Genomic DNA, 19,361 nt, shown 5'->3' with positions numbered 1-19,361 from the left:
GTAGCTGTATCATGAAAAGCACATGGGAGATGTTTGCCTCGAAGGCTTTCTGCCAGAAATCCTTTGCACGTGGTTAATGTTGTGAAAGGGTGTATTTTAATCCAAACCATGCTCTTTTCCAAAAACCTAACCAAATGCTTTTGTTGCCTAAACCTTACCAAGAAGTTTTTGTTGCCTAAAATTAAGTAAACCGCGACTGAAAACCGAAGCTTCTGCTGGGAAGGATTTCTGGTAGGGAGCCCCAAAGGCAAACTTCTCCCCACAGCTCATGAAAAGGAGGCGTAGGAGGGGCTAGGGTGCGGCTGCGTTGCCCACCGTCCAGATTCTCTCAGCCTGATGAGACATGTAGCAGAAGCTAATAATTATAATCATATAACGAAAAAGCCACCAGATTGAGGATGTTTGTCTATAAGTGTTGACCAAAACTATGCTGGTGAACCAGAATGTGTGTTCACAATGTGTCTGACTTGTGCGTGTGTTCCCAGCTGCCCCTGTCCTTCCTCTGTGAGTAGGTCTAAAAGGCTGGCCTTTGAACTGCTCTGAAAGTGATCCATGCCGTATGGACAGAGCAGATGTGGCCTAACCTGATTTGGTTTCAATACTTCCCCACAGGAAGTTCACAAAGCCAGCAGGTCCTCCTTTGTTATGTTAGTCATCTTTCTCAGAGGGCCAGTGGAGCCTTTTGCTGTTCTTTCGCACACTGATCGTTTGCTTTATTCTTCAGACAGAGCGGTTGTGCACACATGATTAGAAGTTTCAGCAACACTGAGATGTGGTCGGATTCTTTATCCAATAACAAACTGGACAATGTTGTGTTTTTTCAACAGAACCAACATTTGACTTTCATCATGTCTCGTAGACATGGTTTTACAGTGGTTCACTTATTCATATTCTTTCTTTGGGCAAAGGCAAGGGTGTCTTATCCTCGAACCTTTACAGATAATCAGTGTTTCAAGTAACTGTCCGGTCCCGTGCAGGTCCATTCTGTTGTTGCCAAAATGGATCAAGATACTTCAAACACATTGATTTCCTCACAAAGACACGTTGTTTGATTACATTTTTTTTCCAATTTTCCACCTGTAATAAATCAAAACAAAATGCAAAATGGATTCCACAATAATTCAGTGCATGACTCGCCTGACATCTGTTCCTATTTCTAAAATACTTATATTTTTACGGATAAAGAGGTTATAGGGTTAAGAGTAAAAACAATTAAATAGTGTTACCTCCTTATCGATAGATTAGAGATATTTTAGGGATCATGTGAGCACATAAATGACGCTCAAAGTCATGTATATATTTGCAAAGGATAACTACTATTTGGAAAAACTACAAGCCCCAGATTTACCCTGTATCATTTTGGTGTTCATAATTTTAATAATATAAAAAAAAAATGTACAGTACCAACTATGACAGGTCTTCCATCCTCAAGCTGGTCTTGTACATGAACTCTGTGTCAAGATCTCGTTTTAAAGCCTGAACTGTCGTTTATATTGAGCTAATTTGTTGTATAGTTTGTGTTGCCATTTCACATGTGTGTCAAATAATTAACATACAGAAAACCATTTTTGTCCAAGCATCGATCAAAAATCCGGATTTTCTGAGTTGTGACGTTCAACCAATCCAGCGTTTGATACTAAAGAACTACATTACCCGTCTTGTAATGAAAAGCCTCATATCCAATCAGGGGCGAGGAAGATTCAGAGGCCACACCCGTTTCACTTCCCGGAACAGGGAGGAGGAGCTGAATCTGATCGTCGTGGATAAAAACCGCTAATCACGAGACTTTGGTAAGTTAACTCTGATTTATTGCGTTTTTACCAACTCGAACTGACACGGAAAGATGGATTCGTCGTGATGTCGCTTTCACGATCGATATATTTGTGCTGTTTAGCGGAGAGTCAGCGCCCCGGCTCCTCCGGCCCGTTATGGACGTGCAGCGGGTTAAACTAGCGGTGCTAACGCTGGTAGAAAGTGATTTCGTCCACAGGCGCAGAAATCCAGATTCAATCCCAGTGGCAGAGAGAGAGCATGTGTTAACTAGAACTGGTTTGTTTGGAGCTGCATTCAGGTTAACTGGTTTGTTCTGGTTAACCTGTGGATACGTGTCACGCTAGCTAGCTGTTAGTCGATCTGATGCTAGTTAGCTAGTGGTCGTTAGCAGGTTTATGAGGGACGAGCAGGAAACGTATGACCTTTATTTAGATTAGTCGTGTTAGTAAATATAAAGTTTCTACGTTAAGTGAACTAAATAATCAGTTGTTATTAAGGGTTTATCAACCACTGGACCTGTCACCATGTACAGTTCAAAAGTCTGAGACCACTTCCTCTTTGTATCTGACAGTATTTTGTCCTAATTGAATCAACCTGTTATTAAATCAATATTTTTCCCAAAGGATATCTGAAACGTTCAAAATATCAAACCTACTAGTTTTATATTTAAAGCAGACAAATCATCAGTTAAACAACTCATTGTTTCAGTGCTTCTCCTTATTTCCATATAATCTCTATAATCTAATATCTCCTTATAAATGGTTTAACCCAAAACAGGACAACCTTGTGAATATGCTATACTATACTAGTAATGTTATTCCTTTTAATATTTCAGTGTGTTTAAGGTCATTGTCTATCTTGCTGCAAATTACTGAGCTGGATTGTTTTATAGGAATGTTTTTTTCTTGCATCAGGGCGAGTATTAAAGTATTAAATCTGCTAGAATGTGCATGAAACTGTTGTGTATCTGATTTATTACAATGACTAATATGAATGTCTGTTTGTGCTTGCTTTTTTTTCATTTATTGTTTAGTTAATGTAATGTCAGGAAAAAGTGAAAAGCATATCATTTTCATCGATGGTTATATGACAAGAGTAAAATGTATATTGATATAATGCGTATGTATTGTCAGCGAGGACGTTTAACACGTAATTGATCTACCTCAGATTAGTAAAATGTTTTGCTTTTTATTAAGTGTTTGTCATTCTCTACCCACAGAGGAGTTTAAAATCATAACTTTCACTCAGGAGCACATTTATCATGATAATTTTCAATATCAGCTGTTATGAACATTTTTATCTTGATGTATTTTCTGTTTATATCGTGCAGCCCTATTGTCAAATTATTTAGTTTTCTTTTCTTTTTATGAAACTATAGCTGAGTCTAAACCCCAAAGATAATCAATTTACACTGATGCAAGAGGAGAAGAGCAGCCAAGCATCACATATGAGAAGCATGAGTCAGCAAATGTTTGGCTTCTTTCTTTAACAGATGACTGAAACAGTGACTCAGTGATCATTTCCAGAAAATCACATGCTTTTAAACTTGGCCACTCTTACAATCATTATTGGAAGAGTATCCTACGATTAGTTATATTTATTATTTATTGACACATCACGCAGCCCTGGTTATTCACTCCTTTCTCTTCTGACCCCCCCCCCTCTCAGGTCCGACTAATCCTCCTCGTTCCCGAGCAGGATGATTGACGTTCGGGCATGGGCAGAGTACGTGGTGGAGTGGGCTGCCAAAGACCCCTATGGTTTCCTCACCACTGTCATACTGGCTCTCACACCTCTCTTCATTGCCAGTGCACTGCTGTCCTGGAAACTGGCCAAGATGATTGAGGTGCGTGACCGGGAACAGAAGAAAAAGCAGAAACGTCAGGAAAACATAGCCAAGGCAACCAAGAGGACCAAGAAGGACTGAGTCTGCGAGGGTAGGATGGGGGCATAGAAGAAACAAATAAGGAGGAGCACCCACCACGCTCACGGCCCTCCTTATTCCAAATAATGACATGGTGCCCTTCCTTGTCCCAGCCCTACCGTCAGCACAGGGCCACCACGCCTCATGTCCGTGGTAGGAGGAGGGACATTGGCCCCACAGGCCTAATAGTGCTGAGACGGACAGTACTGCCTGGAGGAGGCTTGTCCCGGTGGGACTTAGGTCAGCAAGAGCGCAGTGGTTATCTGTATGATGTGTTTTATACAGAAATCCGCTGATAATATTGTGCAGCTGTTGCAACACCTTGCATTCCATTGTTGGCATCTCTGTTCTGCTGAATTGACGATGTAACGAGCAAACTGGAACTTTTTCTCCACGTCACTCGCAAAGTATCCAAATTATAACTTTTTAATCAATAAAGTTTTCATGGTTGATAAGAACATTTTCTTTTTTGTGGAATTAACACAAGCGATTTTAATTAAAACTATTTAAAAAGTATTCCCCCCCCCCTCGTTTTGTGTGACAATAAACCATATTGCATGCAGTCAGGATTTAATGTACTGACTGTCAGACACAACCAGGATTATTTAGACCAGGTTTTACTGTTAAGCAACAATAATCGTATGTTTATTCACTTTCTGTTCTTAACATAACTATTTGCATTCAATTTGAGTCGTCTTCTGTTTATTAGTCTAAAAAATGGTTTTACATTCACTGCGACTCAGTGTTGTACAATAATAAAACATTCAAAAGTCCAGTGGGATGAATAGTTTTTATAGGTACTGTAATTCTAAGCACTCGTGAGCCTTTAAAGAAGCAGTTAAAAGCGATAATTCTGAACACAGACAGGTGGACAAATGCACATTTCAGCATATTCGTTTTCCCCTTTTTCTTCCTCATTAACTTTTATTCATCCCTGGATGCATCTCCTGAGAGCATTTAGAAAAAAAATGTACATGTGTAGGAAGACGACCATGTTTTCAACTGTTGGACTTTTACAAGTCAAGCTTTCTGTTTTAAGCTCCTTTCTTCATCAGCTCTGTAGCCAACATAAAGTCTGACCTCAGGTGAAAGAGCTTCAGTTTACTGTTAACACTATTCATGACTTTAACTTGTGATTAATAGGCCTTGATTTAAAAGCAGTGGACACCACCTTCATAATGAACCGAACCATTAACACAGCATTTATTGTAACTACAGTCTCATTACACCGTGGACTGGACTGAACAGATTTCATTTAATTTCACATGTGTTCTTTAATCTTTCCCACAGCGTTTTACTTTCCCACCTGCTTTCACCACATCTCGTTCTACTCATCTTTACACTTAAACCCTTTATTTTCTGAAGGATAATTACATCTGCATCATTTCTTTGGACATAGCTGAATTCTTGATGTGTAATTAAAACATTTTTGATTTGCCTCAGTACAGATGTAATGCCGATTTAATTAACAATTATTTGTTTCAGTATCCCTGAAACATTTGTAGCCGGTGTACTAATGAGCAATTCCAGTGTTTTTCTTCACTAACAAACCTTTCAACTACATTAAATAACACATCACTTACATATCTCAGCTTCAAGATGATGTTGTCTTTGTGTATATTCAATATAATAAGAGACCAGAAAAATATAAACCTCTTTATGATGTAATACAGACCAATAAAACCGCCTCGAAATAAACACTTCCTCTGTGAAACATAATGCAGGATTATGTGAGACTGACTCCAAGATGAGCTGATCAAACTGGTCCTTACTGAGGTCATATCTTTGTGTGCTGCTCACTTGCAGTGGATTATTGTGAATGATGTTTCATATTTAAAAAAACAATATCAAGTCTTGACAAAAATTGAATATCACTTTCACAAAGGCAGTGTTTATTGTGGGGCTTTTCTGTTAGTTCACATTATACTGCATAGCAGCTTCAGTGTGTGTGGACATCTCAGTCTATTTCTTGGAAGTGGGCATCCAGGAGCCAGGCTGAAAGGTGTTTGCCGTGCTGGTGGGGTCCTCGCTGATCTCCTGCTTCCCGAAACTAGTGGCGGCTGCATGACCTTCAGCCAGAGTCCTCGCAGGAGTCGCCACCAGCCCTTCTTCATACTCCTTGGCCTGCAGGGCCAGATCTTTCTCCTCCACCTCCTTGGCCTTCAGCTTGATCTGCGTCCTGTAAGACTCATTCTTCACCAGCTCCTATAAAATACAAAGGTGGACACACATGTTTATTCTGAGTTTTTAAGACATTTTGTAATTCAATGTAACCCTTTTTTCATGGTTTAGGAAGGATGGAAAACCTTAAATAAGGATATGGCCTAGAGTTATTTATTATTTATTTAAGTAAATGCATTGACAATTGTTGACATTCATGTCATATTTTCAAAAGTAATTCCCAACTATATATAATAATAATCTTTTCATTAACTCTGCAAAAGTGTGACTGCAAAATAACTTAATGGAACCTCCACAATATCCTGCAACACCAGACCAGCTATGATTTTCCCTCCTGAATCAACCACCTCTGTTTTGGAGTCTTGGAGCAAAACACGGAACATCAGCTGCTCACTAGTCAAAAGTAGAAGGGATGTCGAGTTGCACTCAGCAGCTTCCAGGAACAAATGTGTGCATGTGTCGGGTATGAAGTGGGACATTTATTAGGAAAAGAACAAGAGTGTTCAGTTAACCTATATTGGTCCAATAAACTCTGGTTAAAAATGTAGCGCTTGGAACGGCTCGGTAAACTAACGTGACAGGAGGCATCTGTAATACAAACAACCATTCCAACTCATGGAAACAATTAGATTCTGAACTTGGTCCACCAGTGGAATAGTTACCCACTTGAGACACAGCTAGTGTCCAGTGATGTTAGCCTCTCCCTAATACGGGCAGCCAAAAAGGAAGGGAGGACTGGGCATAATGATGTTGTGTGTTGGCAGAACTGAGGGACTGGAAAAGAGAGGGGGAGAGACGTGGCCAAAAAGCCCCGCTTTGGGGAGAGAGACAAACATACTGAGCTGCTTTTCCAGCCTGTTAATGACAGGATTTAATCCAATCAATTTATGTCGGCTTGGACCGGGAAGAGAGGGAGCGTGACAAGGGGTAGGGTAATGTGCTGGGAGTAAAGCCTTGGCCACATCAACACTGTCCAGCTGTCGATGGCAGCTATTGGGCAGACGCAAGGCAGAAAATTGGAAGAGAATGTTCTGGCAATAGAGGCAGGGGATGGCATTGGCCACTGGCAGGGACAGAGGACAGAGAGATAGAAGGAGTGCCTGGGTATTGGCCTTCCAAGGGATTTCCTATAGACCCACATTTTGCCGGCCAAATAATTTCCAGCATTCTCACATTATAAGAGCAATAAACCCAGTGAGAGGTACACGAGGGGAAAAACTGCACTCCTTCACCATTCCCATCTTGGAGACTGCCAGAAATAAAACACAAAAAGCCGAGATGCAGGCTTCTGCTGGAGAAAAAAAAGAAAGTAAACTAGGACATGGTGTCAGTGAGCCCCTTGTTCGGAGGCTGTCTTTGCTCTCACTCTCACCATCAATGCACTTCTGCTGCTGTTTATTTTAACACCTGTCCCCCAAAGTTCCTGGATTCAGTTCGAAACTGGAAGATAAAACAAATCAAAGCCTCTCTTTTCCATCTTTCCCTCCCATGTAACCAGTCCCCTGGAGTCCAACCATCAGCACAGCAGGGAAGCTGGGTGGGGGGGGAGACGTACCTCGACGGAGGGGGGCTCCTTCCGTCTGCCTCGGATCCAAGCTGGAGGAGGAGAGAGGAGGAAAAAAAAAGAAAAAACAGAGTGAGAACACCCACACAAACATACGCTGCACAAACAAAACCTGCAGTCATATTTAAAGGCTGCAGCTACGGCGCCACTGAGTTTCAGGGCACTACAGTAGCTCAGTGTGAACTACCGAGTAACCCAGCGTGTAGAGGGAGTGCATCCAGGGTTTGTTTTGTTTCATTCCTCTCAGCAAACTATGGGGGAAACAAGCGAAACGGTGAAACATCCGAGCCACATATACGCACAATGAGCTCAAAACACTAATGCTGCATTAGTCGAGGCAGAGCAGGGCCACTGAGTACTGCGTCTCAGAAGAGAAAGTGTGGATCCGCTCTGATCTTGGAATTTGAAAGTACACACTCTGTCATTCTCCATCAATACCTCTGTCCTTCTTTCTGCTCCTGAGCAGAACTGTGTCTGTCTGTCATCTCTCTATCTCTTTTTTGTTTTTTTGAAAGAGCTCTATTTTGGCTGAGCTGGCTGCACAGCAGAGCAGGTTAAAGGGAGCCAGAGAGAGAGAAAGAGATTTTCTAACTCTTCCTTCAGCTAGCACAGGGATTCTGGGCCTCTTTTATCCCTTTCTTATTTGCATCCTGATGAAAATGCATGAGGGATGGGGCGAAGCAGGATGAGGGGTTTAAGGTGGATAAAGCCAGTCTGAGACAGAGGGAACAGTTTGTATCCAGTTGTAAGAAATTCGAAACACTATTTTATGCTACGGTTGTATAACACCAGCAGAAGGCGTCTTTGATAAACTCATGAATACGCTTTTTCCCCAACCCCCATCCCACAGTATGAAATAAAAAATAAATTAAAAGAAATCAATGGATTAGCCTAGGCCCCAATAGATGCAGTCGTGAATTTGTTATTCCATTTTATTTGTGCGGCTCTTTGTATACTCTGCTGGGTAGCTCTTTTGTTAACATTGTCATTTATCCATGTTAGTGATAAAGTGTGTTACAGTGATGATGCGGTCCACACTTACCGTCCCACTCCATCGGTATGCTGCCTTCTATATATTCGTATTCTGTGGGATTGGCTGCTTCTACCATCCGCTTGGCACGGACATGTCTTCCTGGGAAACCAAAAAAAAAAAAAAAAGACAGTGAGAGGCAGCAAGAGTGAGACAGGAGATGCTCGACAATGATGCATACAAAACGCAAAGGAATACAAACAAAAACACAAAGAGGTGCAGACACAATGCTCTCAGGCTCCTGCTCACTCAGACACACAGATACAGACAGACGCACAGACACACACAAATACACAGAGGGATGACAGCGCTGTGACAGGCCATGGATGATTACCTCGTGGCCCTCGGGCCCTTCTCCTCAGATCTCGCTGAGTGGCTCCAAATCTGGGCTAAGCCTTTATGCAAATGAGGCTCCCTTTAACCCAACCAACCACAGCCCCCCTCGCTGACAACCCTCTTCCAATCACAGCGCACCGGCTAACAATGCCCTCCAAAATCAACATCAAGCCGAGCAGGAGACAAAAGAGGTCAGATATCACAGACAACAGGAGAGGTGCGAGCTGCGAGGAATATTAAGTGCTCCTTTCCCCTATCTGTATACAGCACGACGCTCGCTAGCAGCAAGGCCACCGCCAATTATTTTTGGTAGAATCTGCTGATTAGGCAAGTTTGGCATGGCACACAATGACATGAAGACGGAGGTACAGAGGCTGAGGGGGGCGACGGAGAGTGATATAGACAGAACAAGAGAGAGCCGGAGAATTGAAAGAAGGGGGGGAAAAAATGAGTCAGTTGTGTTGTTTCTTTGTGTGGCGCTGCCGAGCTTCATACAACGTTCACGCTAATGACGAGTGCTGTGTTTTCATATAGTTTCTCCTCCTTTGCAGGTAGCCGGGATGTCTGTCCATCGCCTCCATCCCTCCGTGAAATGATGAGCCAGGGAAGGAGGAGGTAGAGAGAGAGAGAGAGAGAGAGAGAGAGAGAGAGAGAGAGAGAGAGAGAGAGAGAGAGAGAGAGAGATGATGCATGGCAAACATGGCTAGGAGGAGAGAAATGGATGGGCAAGGAAAACAACACGCTCCAAAACACAGACAATCTGTCAAGATTCCATCACCGTTTCTCCGCAGCTGACTGGACATGGACAAATGGAGGCAACCGACTCCACACAAGCTGCAGACTGATGGCCTTAATGTTTACTTCAGCCATAACAGATAGCTATGGCACAGGGATGGATGAATGATGGCACTCAAAAGAAGCACCGTGTGTGTGTGTGTGTGTGTGTGTGTGTGTGTGTGTGTGTGTGTGTGTGTGTGTGTGTGTGTGTGTGTGTGTGTGTGTGTGTATATATATATAGAGGAAGTTGTGTTATTGCTCAGCTTGTGGCTTACGTTTATTAGTTTTAAAAACGTATTCCATTATAGACAATCACGCCTTACAAAGATGATTCCTTTCCATACTTTATCCAGCCTGTATAGTAATCAGGTCAGCTAATTAGGCTAGCATTGCTTTGGTTCTGCTTTGGTTCCCACTAGATTGTCACTAAAGGGCCTCACAGGCTCCAGCTCTGCAGGTTTTTAGTTTTCCTGATATCAAGGTCTGACGAAAAACACAGCCCTCGCTCCCACTTTATCTTAAAAACACATTTCTATGATCCTCATATTTGTTTACATGTATATGCCTTAAAGTGTCTTATGAGAAACGGTTTCCTAGAAACCAGCCCGCAATGAGCACAACAACAACAACAACAACTGCCGGCAAACAAAAGGCTATGTTCTCTAGGCAATACTAACAAATACATTTAACAGATATGCTAATTATAAACAGATCGTATCCATATTTGCATTGGGTGTGGGTGGTGGCAGAGCGAAATGGTACAATTATGATACAGTCCCCACAAGAAATGTGCTTAGCTACAGCTAATGCTGAACTAATAAGCATAAAGAGAGGCACCCACTTTTTTCCCCTCTGTCTCTCTCCACTAGGTTGCATCTCCCCCTCCACTCTGTCACACTCCAACATGGCTCTCCTCTTGTCTTGTTACTTTTGCAGCATGACTAAACCCCTTCCACCACGGCTTTTATCCTTGGATTTGAATACCAAATACAGTATGTACATATATTTATGAAACATGGCTGATCCTCCCACCACATACACATTGGGAGGAGGCTTGTCAGTGTGATTGGGGTGATTCTCGCTCTCTCTGTAATTTCTGATCTGGGACAACAGCGGAAAAAACATGCAGGCCAAGGCTGTTCTGTTTTTACAACACAAGTACAAAGGAAACGCACCAGCTCTCTGAAAATGTAATTACCTGACAGGGACTGATATAAGAATGAATAAAAACTTGTGTGCGAGATAAACAATACAACCACAACAACAACAACCTTTCTTGTGGACGTTGAGTTTGTTAAAGAAGTAATTTCACTGTGTAACGGCCTAATCTTCAGCAAATGTAGCAGAACAGAATTAACTGTCCTGGCACATTGTTTTTGTTGTGGTTTCAATTTAAGGGGCTGCATTACCAAGTAATCTAGATTTTTTTGCTTAGCATTTTTATGTTTATTTTATTTTTTTAATCAAACCTACACAAACACAAGGACAAAAACAAAGATAGACATCTATAGATATAAAACAAACATAGATTAACAATGAGTCTTACTCAAATTTAAAAAAAATCATTTTCTAAATGACTAAAATTATGTATTAAAATTGCTTAGTTTGTCTGTATTTTTTAGAATGGATTTAAATGAGGAAGATGAAAGGTAAGGAACCCTAAACATATAACAAATGTATAAGCTGTCACTAATAAATATTGCAGCATACAATCATCAAAACCGTTATATATTATTTTTTCAAATTAACAAATTAATTGTTTAGTCGCTGAAATAATGAAACAACAAAAAAGAAATTGTCCATAACAAGTTACCTGAGTCAATGTCTGAAAAACGAATTATACATATTATGTAATATAAATAACTCCACTTACTGTGTATGTATTACTAAATGTTGATATGTTATAATTTACTTCATGTACTGTCGTCTGCACTTGTCACAGACTACAGTCATCAAACTGGTTGTAAGCCTTCATTCTGTTTCACAGTTCAGACCTGTGCCCTCTGTCTCCCCCACCTTGAGAGGGAGTGAGAGAGAGGCAGAGAGAAGGAGGGAGAGAGGGAGGAGGGGTGTTAGGAGCTCTCGAGCTCAGCAGGCACCCTTGTGACAGGTCTGCCTTCTCATCACTCACTAGGGGAAACCTACTTACCAGTGTCACACACACACACACACACACACACACACACACACACACACACACACACACACACACACACACACACACACACACACACACACACACACACACACACACACACACACACACACACACACACACACACACACACACTAGAGAGCAGGCAGATTAACCTGAGGAACAGGAGCGAGGACACTGCCTCTTACCGTGAAGGACAAACGCAGCACTGCGTTGAAGAGGGGGAGGGGCCAGCGGCAGGAGGAATGAAATCCCACCACATAAATATTCATGAGCCATCTCACCTGTCTGAGCACGACTCATCTGTGTGAGCCTGGCTGTGGAACCGGGGGGAGGTTGGAGGGGAGGAGACAGGAAGGCAGGATGGGTGAGGGGTTGCCGTGGCAGCGAGACCGGGAGCCAATAGAACGGCAGGCCCGCCTATCCTCTCCCTTCGTTAGAATAAGACGTGATGCGCTCTGAGGGTTGCTCTTTGAACCCTGAACACACCCCGCTAAACTCCATCACCTGCTTCAACACACACACACACACACACACACACACACACACACACACACACACACGCACACACACACACAATCTCCTGACTTCACACATCAGCTCCCAGGTGAGAACGGCTGGGGGCGACCCGAGAGGTCTTTCACCTCCACAATGTCATTCCAGGCATCTTGTGCTGCATGTCTCTCTCACAAAAGCTACCACTTGCAACTCCATCTCTCTCACCAGTTTTATACTCAGTCCATACTAGCGCGCCTGAAAACGCATATCGTGTGACCACTCACATACATGGAGCATGCACGTGCCGGAGTAAACATCAAGCATTCGGTTGGAGAATTCTCGCAGATTGCTCGAATAATAGCTTGTCTCCTACACATGTAAACAGTGGTATCATTGCAAAATGCGGAATTTAACTGCACAACAGCTGTTAGCAAAGACAACAGGGTCAGCAACTTGTAATTAATCATTCATGTTGCGTTCTACATTGGTAGCCGAGGCTAGTACTGGTTGTTTTCTTCCTGGAGGGAGAAATGCGGTAAGAGTCGGTCGAATCAGCGAAGGGTACGTTGTGACCAAAAAGACCCAATCAGCAAGCAATAGTGTCAACGTCATTGTCTCCAAAACTCTCAGTTTCTGCCCGTCCAGACTAAAAAGCAGCCCTGGAGGTTTCAAACTAAAAACGGACCAGCAACGTTTCCAAACTTCTCTGCTTTAGCCGTTCTAAAACTCCAGGAACTTCCGTAGCAGAGTTGATGCATTTTCAAATGCCAATGCAATAGTGCGGTTGTTTCTCCTATAGTCTTCACGTTTTGGGTCTGACATTGCAGTGGAACAAAAAGTCATCCTGAAGTAGCGCGCTCACCCGCCTGTGTTGAGCTGAGTTTATTCCTCTCCTGCACACAGCTCAGCAGGGGAGGGATGCAGGGGGACCAGCACGTGCATGGTAATGGCCAGCTTTATGAAGACGGAGTGATCCGATAAGCATCAGTGATACAAGGGCAACCAGGTACCAATACTGAAAACCCTCACCCCGCTCTCCCTCCAATCTCTTTCCCCTGAAAAAAAAAAAAAGCATGGTGAGGATGTGTGAGGCCTGTAACCATGGTTACCCATTAGCCCTGAGTCTTGTGATGAGGTTCAGAGGGAGAAGGCCAGCCGTTGTTTTGCATCAGTTCTGGTGAGAGGAGGAGCTTAGAGACACAAAGTAGGCCTGCTGCTGCTGCCGTTCTGTTTTTTTTTTTGTTTTATTCAGCCCTCATTCTGTTTGTCCCTGTTGCTGTCGATCCCGCTGAGGCTTGAGCGACTCACGGCAGAACAGAGGAGAATAATTCATATAGAAGTAATAACATGCTGAAAAGAAGACTCTGATTTCCCCTGTGTGTTACTTTTAACTAAACGCAGGCGTACTTGAGGGTGGGAAGGGATACTTTAGACCCCTCCGCCTAAGACCACCCATCCTCTTGAAGTCTCTTCCCTGCCCGATGGGTTATAGAAAAGGAGCGTGTTGAGCCAGGAAGTCGGCGTCCTTTGTGCGGCCGTGGAGCGGCGTGAACCCCCACCACCCTTCCCTTTTCTCCTCCCCGGCTCCTCTGAGGCCTGTGCATGTGATGTCCATACACCAAGCTGTCCACCCCTTTCTATTTACCTCCATCACTCCCATCCAACCCCCTTCCATTGCACCTTCAGTCTCCCCCCTAACTCCCTCTCGCCATTAACCTACCTCCACCTTCTCTCTCTCCCCTTCTATCTGTCTGCCTGTTCCACCCACTCATTTCACCCTCTTTCTGTCAGAAACCCTCCTTTCACGTTCACTCTCTCCATTCTTCCCCCCACTCTATAATTTCACCCCATATGTCAGCATCCCCCTTGTTCTTTGTCACTCACTTTCCATACCCCACCTTCTTCTCCACCCTCCGAGAGTCTCCCCCGGCCTTATCTTTCCTCCCTTATACTCCTAGCCTTATTTCTCTCTCTCTGCCTGTCTGCGTTATTAAAATATTCTGAATTGAATAAGCAGAGGAGGGCTCCAGGAGATGTCTGCTCGTGCGTCAGTCTGTCTGTCAGTCTTCCTAGCTGAGTTTCTGACAGACACGGAGCCCTGAGGTGTCAAAACACCTCGCTGGCCATCTGACCAAACAGAGACATGAATGCACCGGACAGTGGATCACTTTGAAGCCAAATAGAGAAATTAATTTGATGAATTTGTTGTCTTGTCATCACCAAACAGCAAATCAGTTCGCAGGAGGAAGAAACAATAACATTCAATTAAAATGTGTAGGTTTTGAGACAGATGGGAGTCTGAAATTTAAATATAATATAGAACACTATAGGCCTCCAAAACGCTTAAACCACTGATCCTGGAACTAGGCCAATGTGAAATGTTCTACCATAGGAAATAAGTGTGCCTGTTTCTCATTTCAGCATCCATCTTTTCAAATGCCTTTTTAATGAAGTAGTTAAGCCACTCCATGATGTTCCACCACACGCACACACAAACACACACTTGGCACCCACAATACAGCGAGATGAGCTAAAGCCACTTGGTTTTTCCTATAATGATTAAACAACCTTCATTTAAACCCCATGCATTGCAAAGCTGCTGATCAATTAACATGATTTACTGTGGCGGCTCCGGACATAGCTGCTCCGTGGTAAACACCGACTTGGTGTCCTACTGTAGGATAGACCTTCCTTCATCACACCCTGGGGATGACTTGTGGCAGAATAAACAGCCATTTGGACCCTCGACTCTCTCCGCTGTGACTCTTTTCATGGAAATATGTGGCTTGAATCAACGCTCTGATGACACACAGCCATCTGTTGTTGTGCTAAGTGTGTTAGGGCATGAAGTGGAGAGAAAACACACAATCGCGTTTTTTCCCCCTTCTTTTTTAAGAATACAAAGCAGATACACACACACTTTACTGAGAATGTGAAGTTTTGTGCCACACGCATACATGTATACAGTCACAGATGCACACACTAATGCAACAATACACACACACCTCTTTCCTCTGTCCCAGGAGTCGCCCATCCTGAAAATAACAGAAGTGAGGCCTTTTCAGTTTTTCACTTCATAGAACAGGAGCTGGGGAATCAAATAAATAATAGACAAAGAGAGAGGGATAGTGATAGGACGACAAGTCAATGCATCTTTTCTCTGTAACCGCGTGGCACACCTCTGAAGAACCTCTGAATCCCTTCCATTCTCCACACAGTGCAGAGGACCAATAGATTAAAACTGCATGGCACACACTGTTAAAATGAATAGCGCTAAAAATACATCCTTTTCACGGAGACATGAAAGGAAACTGTCTTTCCCCTGTCCAGTATTGAGCAGCCATTGATTCCAAGACAAAGGCTACATCTCCTCAAAGAGGTAAGAAAAATAGCAATCATACAGGCAATTATTTTCAAATGTGCCTGCAGCGGCCGATAATGTCAGTGTGCCTCTCTTCCTAAATAAAGGGAGGGAAGGCAGGCGTCAAAGCTGCGGGCCCACTACCGAAGACGAATGAGCCCGTCCGCAGAATGCTTCGCTTTCATCTGGGCAGCATGACATGGCGCCCCATGCAGTGTGAGGCAGAGCCGGGGCCTGGGGGACAGACGCACACAGAAAGAGAGGAGAATATAGATTCTCTATTCAGCTCTATGGGGCCAAAACCAAGGCAAAGACCTTCTAAAGACCACTGTCCAGATTGCCAGTGGCTTTTCTCTTGTAGCCCTGCTTGTAGACAATAATCAGTGCAGCTCCATGGCCCAGTGCAGCGCACAGTAGGCCTCTGTAGCTGGACCTATTCTAAAGGCGGAGACAGAGCTCCTCTCTCTGTCTCTCTCTCGCACTCTCTCTCTCGCACTCTCTCTCTCTTGAGGTGTGTACTTCAGACCCGGGCCTTTTCATTTTGATGTGAAGCCGCATTGGAGTAGCGAGGGGCGTCCTAAGCTTTCTGCTGGGTCTAGCTCTCCACACTAATGAACCGCTCCGATGTTTTGAATATAAATCTTTACTGGACTGGCTTCAAAGAAGGAAAATCAAGAGGCAGCAATGAAGGGGAGGGGCAAGGGAAGGAAGGACTATGTGAACGCAAAAAAAAGGGGCCAACCTACTAAAAGACCACTGAAATAGGACAAAACAAAACCTTCTAAGACAAGGAGATCCGACACTACTCAACAATTATTATCAGTTATTTTCATTATAACAACCTGTCTGACAGAGCTTAAATATGACAGTTAAGCCCCTGTCACACAAACGTGAATGCGAAGCGAATGCAGCAGGTCAAAATTCACTAAAGTTGAACTCCATACGAAGCCGTGGTGCCAAATGCTTCGCCACAGAAAGCAAATGTTTTATTCGCCTCCTTGCTCGCACAGATTGGAAGTGAACGGGAGGCCAAGGTTCGCCGCTGATACATTTGTGTATGTCAGGCAGGGCCTTGCACAACTGTTCCTATTCTACCAGTTCCTAGTAACCATTTTATGTAAAAGGCCTTGAGATAATGTATGTGGTGATTAGGGGCTATACAAATTAAACTATAGTGAATTAAAGTTAATTGCGTTGCTTCCTTTTAATTTTCTGCCTTAGCGACCATTAACGTCCTCATATGTGGCCCGCCGCATGCAGAACCGCTTATGCCCCAGTTTTTTAAAGTTAACAGATTGAAAGAGGTAGAACACGGGAGCAGCAAAGCATGGCTAAAGGTAGAGAGGGACGCACTGAGCAGTAGGGATGGACAAATAAATAGAAGAAGCGGGCAGGGATAAGAGAAAAAGTGAGAGACACAGAAAGAAAGGAAAAAGACTCCTCACCTACTTCAACCACTACTCATGTGCTGCAGTGGAAAGCCCTGCGGTCCATGCCTTGAGGCCCTGAGCCCACGCTTGGCCTATCAGTTTAAGATCAAAAAGAGCCCGCTTTAGCAAGACATATGGACTGAATAATGCATCTGCTTTAGTTCCACAAGGCTGGACAGGGTGAGTGGAATAAAAAAAAGGAGACAAATGTTTGCACCATATATTTCCACGTGCTTAATGTATATTTAGACTCCAAGCATGTGCATGTTTGGCATTTATGAGTGCGTCTGCTTGGAACAAGTGTTTCTCATTTTTTCTGTCATTGTGATCAGACAGTGAATGCGGTAGCCTGTAGCGAGCTGGAAAACGGGCTTCTTGTGATGACTCATTTGAATAGTCTGACAGCCAGGGGTGGAGGAACAGCCTTGTAATGAATTATAAATATAAAGGTGGGCACGAGTTTTCCCGAAAACTGCAGAGAAAAAGGTGAAGCACAAAGTCAAGTTCAGTGAGAAAGAAGGCCGCAGCCTGCCAGAGGTGATTCTCTCTACGGCAAAACAAAATAACCAAACCGTTTGGTTTCATCCTCTCGGAAATGCAACTCTAAATGTAAATATACTGTCGGATATCTATTCAGGCTATGCAGGTCAAAGATAAACTTTATCTGGCTTGTGTAATGTGGCACCAAGAGAGGGAGACAAACACAAGAATGTGTAGGTGGGATGAGATTATCTCTACATTACTGCTGTGTTGTGCTCTCAGAGAACACAAATGAAATATCCGGAATAAATTGGAAAAAAACTCTGCTCAGGCACAATAAATCTGGCAAATATCATGAGACATAAACCTTTGTGACCAATAAGCCAAATGTCCGTGGCTTGTTAACCAAGAGGTGTCATGTCTGGAGCAGACAAAGGTTGTGCTCTTCAGCCTGTGACCCCTGACCTGTGGCCTATAGACTGAGTGGGACCCCTGCTGTTGATGATTTAAGGTGGAATGGGGAGGGGAACGTGGGATATCTAGTCTGGATGCTGCTAATGAATTAAAGTAGGAAAGGACAGGAATTGTGTGCCTTTAATTCATCAGGATGCCCCCATTGTGGACATTTCCATAACTTTTTTCTATTTCTTCCATTTATTAAAAGCAAAGGAGATTTTTTCAATATCTCAGTTCTAAATGACACCAAACCTTATTTCTCTTGTCTGGAGTGACAAGCATGACTCACCATCTTCCTCATCCAAAGACACCTCTTTAGGATGCTGAATGAGAAAGACATGGCAACAAGAGAAGGACTCACAGTAAGCCCGGGCATCAACTTTGAAAGGACGACAAGCATGTCCTTGACCTCCCAGCCAGCCAGCCAGACAGACATGGTCCCTGCTATCCCACCATGGTTACGCTTGATGACACAGATCTACTTGCTTGGCTTGAGCATTGCGAACTGTTTGCCACGTCTCAGGAGGGATATGTGACCTCCTTCCAAATCCTCATCCTAGACAAGTAATCATTTCATCTGTGAACAGTGGAGGAGGAGTCCTTTTCTGTCCGAAGGCCGGAGGCAGTGGAGCTGTGAGGACTGCACCACATTCTGCCTCCCCTACAAGAACAAGTTATAAAAAAAAAACTGCAGAGAGTTTCATCAAATATAAAAAGAAGTTATCTTATAAAAAAAATAAATGAAAAGCCTTTATTGAGATAGTGTCGCCATCTAGGGCCAAGCTCATAATACTACAAGAGTGAAAGGAGGTATAGATGAAGACGAAACAACACATTAAGGAAGAAAGTGGAGACATGTTGATAAAATAAGATAAGATTTCCCACACCGGGGAAATTCAGATGCTAGATACAGTGAAGGACGCTGTGTTGTCAAACAAGGGTTTGAGCTAGAGGTCAGTAAGAGCAGCCATTTGTAAACAAGAGGTGCGTGCGCATTTAAGTAATATATATATACACTATATTACGTGTAATATATGCAATAACTGCTTGGAAAAGGCATTTTAATGAGTCTACAGGTGTTGTTAAACGTTTTCAGGAGAGGGGAAGGAGGGCGGGGGGGGCTAACTTTAGCACAACAATGCTACACCTACCTGTCCATGTCTTCTGCTCCGGGACAACATAATATCTATTCCCCAGATGATCCGTCCCGACGTGCTCGCGTACGATCCCAAACGTCCGCCGGAGAGCTGAGGCAACCCGGCTCATGGTCCCGGGGGACGCGGAGGTGTGTTATCGGGGGGGCAGTGTTTGTGCGTCCCTGTTGAAGTCGTGTGCCCCTTCTGCCCTCTCTCTCTCTCTCTCTCTCTCTCTCCGCTGTGTGCGTGCAAGTGTCCCG

At 43.6% G+C, this 19,361-nt stretch overlaps 2 protein-coding genes across 3 annotated transcripts; one reads left to right on the top strand and one right to left on the bottom strand.

Annotated features, from left to right (window-relative positions):
* The first annotated feature begins 1,667 nt into the window (after positions 1-1,667).
* On the top strand, positions 1,668-4,213 carry smim15 (small integral membrane protein 15). Its single transcript, XM_035165168.1, has 2 exons — positions 1,668-1,790; positions 3,442-4,213. The coding sequence occupies exon 2, from the start codon at positions 3,473-3,475 to the stop codon at positions 3,698-3,700; it is 228 nt and encodes a 75-aa protein (XP_035021059.1). The 5' UTR covers positions 1,668-1,790; positions 3,442-3,472; the 3' UTR covers positions 3,701-4,213.
* A 663-nt stretch (positions 4,214-4,876) lies between these two features.
* On the bottom strand, positions 4,877-19,293 carry ndufaf2 (NADH:ubiquinone oxidoreductase complex assembly factor 2). 2 transcript variants are annotated; one of them, XM_035165166.2, is made up of 5 exons: positions 19,117-19,293; positions 15,244-15,273; positions 8,485-8,574; positions 7,434-7,474; positions 4,877-5,902 (listed from the first exon to the last, which is right to left on the bottom strand). In XM_035165166.2, the coding sequence occupies exons 1-5, from the start codon at positions 19,229-19,231 to the stop codon at positions 5,660-5,662; spliced, it is 519 nt and encodes a 172-aa protein (XP_035021057.1). In that variant the 5' UTR covers positions 19,232-19,293; the 3' UTR covers positions 4,877-5,659. The 2 variants fall into 2 exon arrangements, with proteins under 2 accessions (XP_035021057.1, XP_035021058.1); XM_035165167.2 differs by lacking the exon at positions 15,244-15,273 and having other exon boundaries at positions 19,117-19,287.
* Between the last annotated feature and the right edge of the window lie 68 nt (positions 19,294-19,361).

This window comes from Hippoglossus stenolepis, chromosome 9 (genome assembly GCF_022539355.2).
Source record: "Hippoglossus stenolepis isolate QCI-W04-F060 chromosome 9, HSTE1.2, whole genome shotgun sequence".
In the NCBI taxonomy this organism is placed as follows: domain Eukaryota; kingdom Metazoa; phylum Chordata; class Actinopteri; order Pleuronectiformes; family Pleuronectidae; genus Hippoglossus; species Hippoglossus stenolepis.
This window is presented reverse-complemented; position numbering and strand designations above follow the sequence as displayed.

Bases quoted from the DNA above. Each gene is read 5' to 3' on its own strand.
- ndufaf2 (XM_035165166.2), bottom strand. From the start codon at position 19,231: ATGAGCCGGGTTGCCTCAGCTCTCCGGCGGACGTTTGGGATCGTACGC. The intron at 8,575-15,243 runs GTGTGTGTGTAT...TTGGTTTCCCAG, and splicing joins TCCTGGGACAGAGGAAAGAG to GAAGACATGTCCGTGCCAAG. The intron at 7,475-8,484 runs GTAAGTGTGGAC...CTCCTCCTCCAG, and splicing joins CATACCGATGGAGTGGGACG to CTTGGATCCGAGGCAGACGG.
- smim15 (XM_035165168.1), top strand. From the start codon at position 3,473: ATGATTGACGTTCGGGCATGGGCAGAGTACGTGGTGGAGTGGGCTGCC.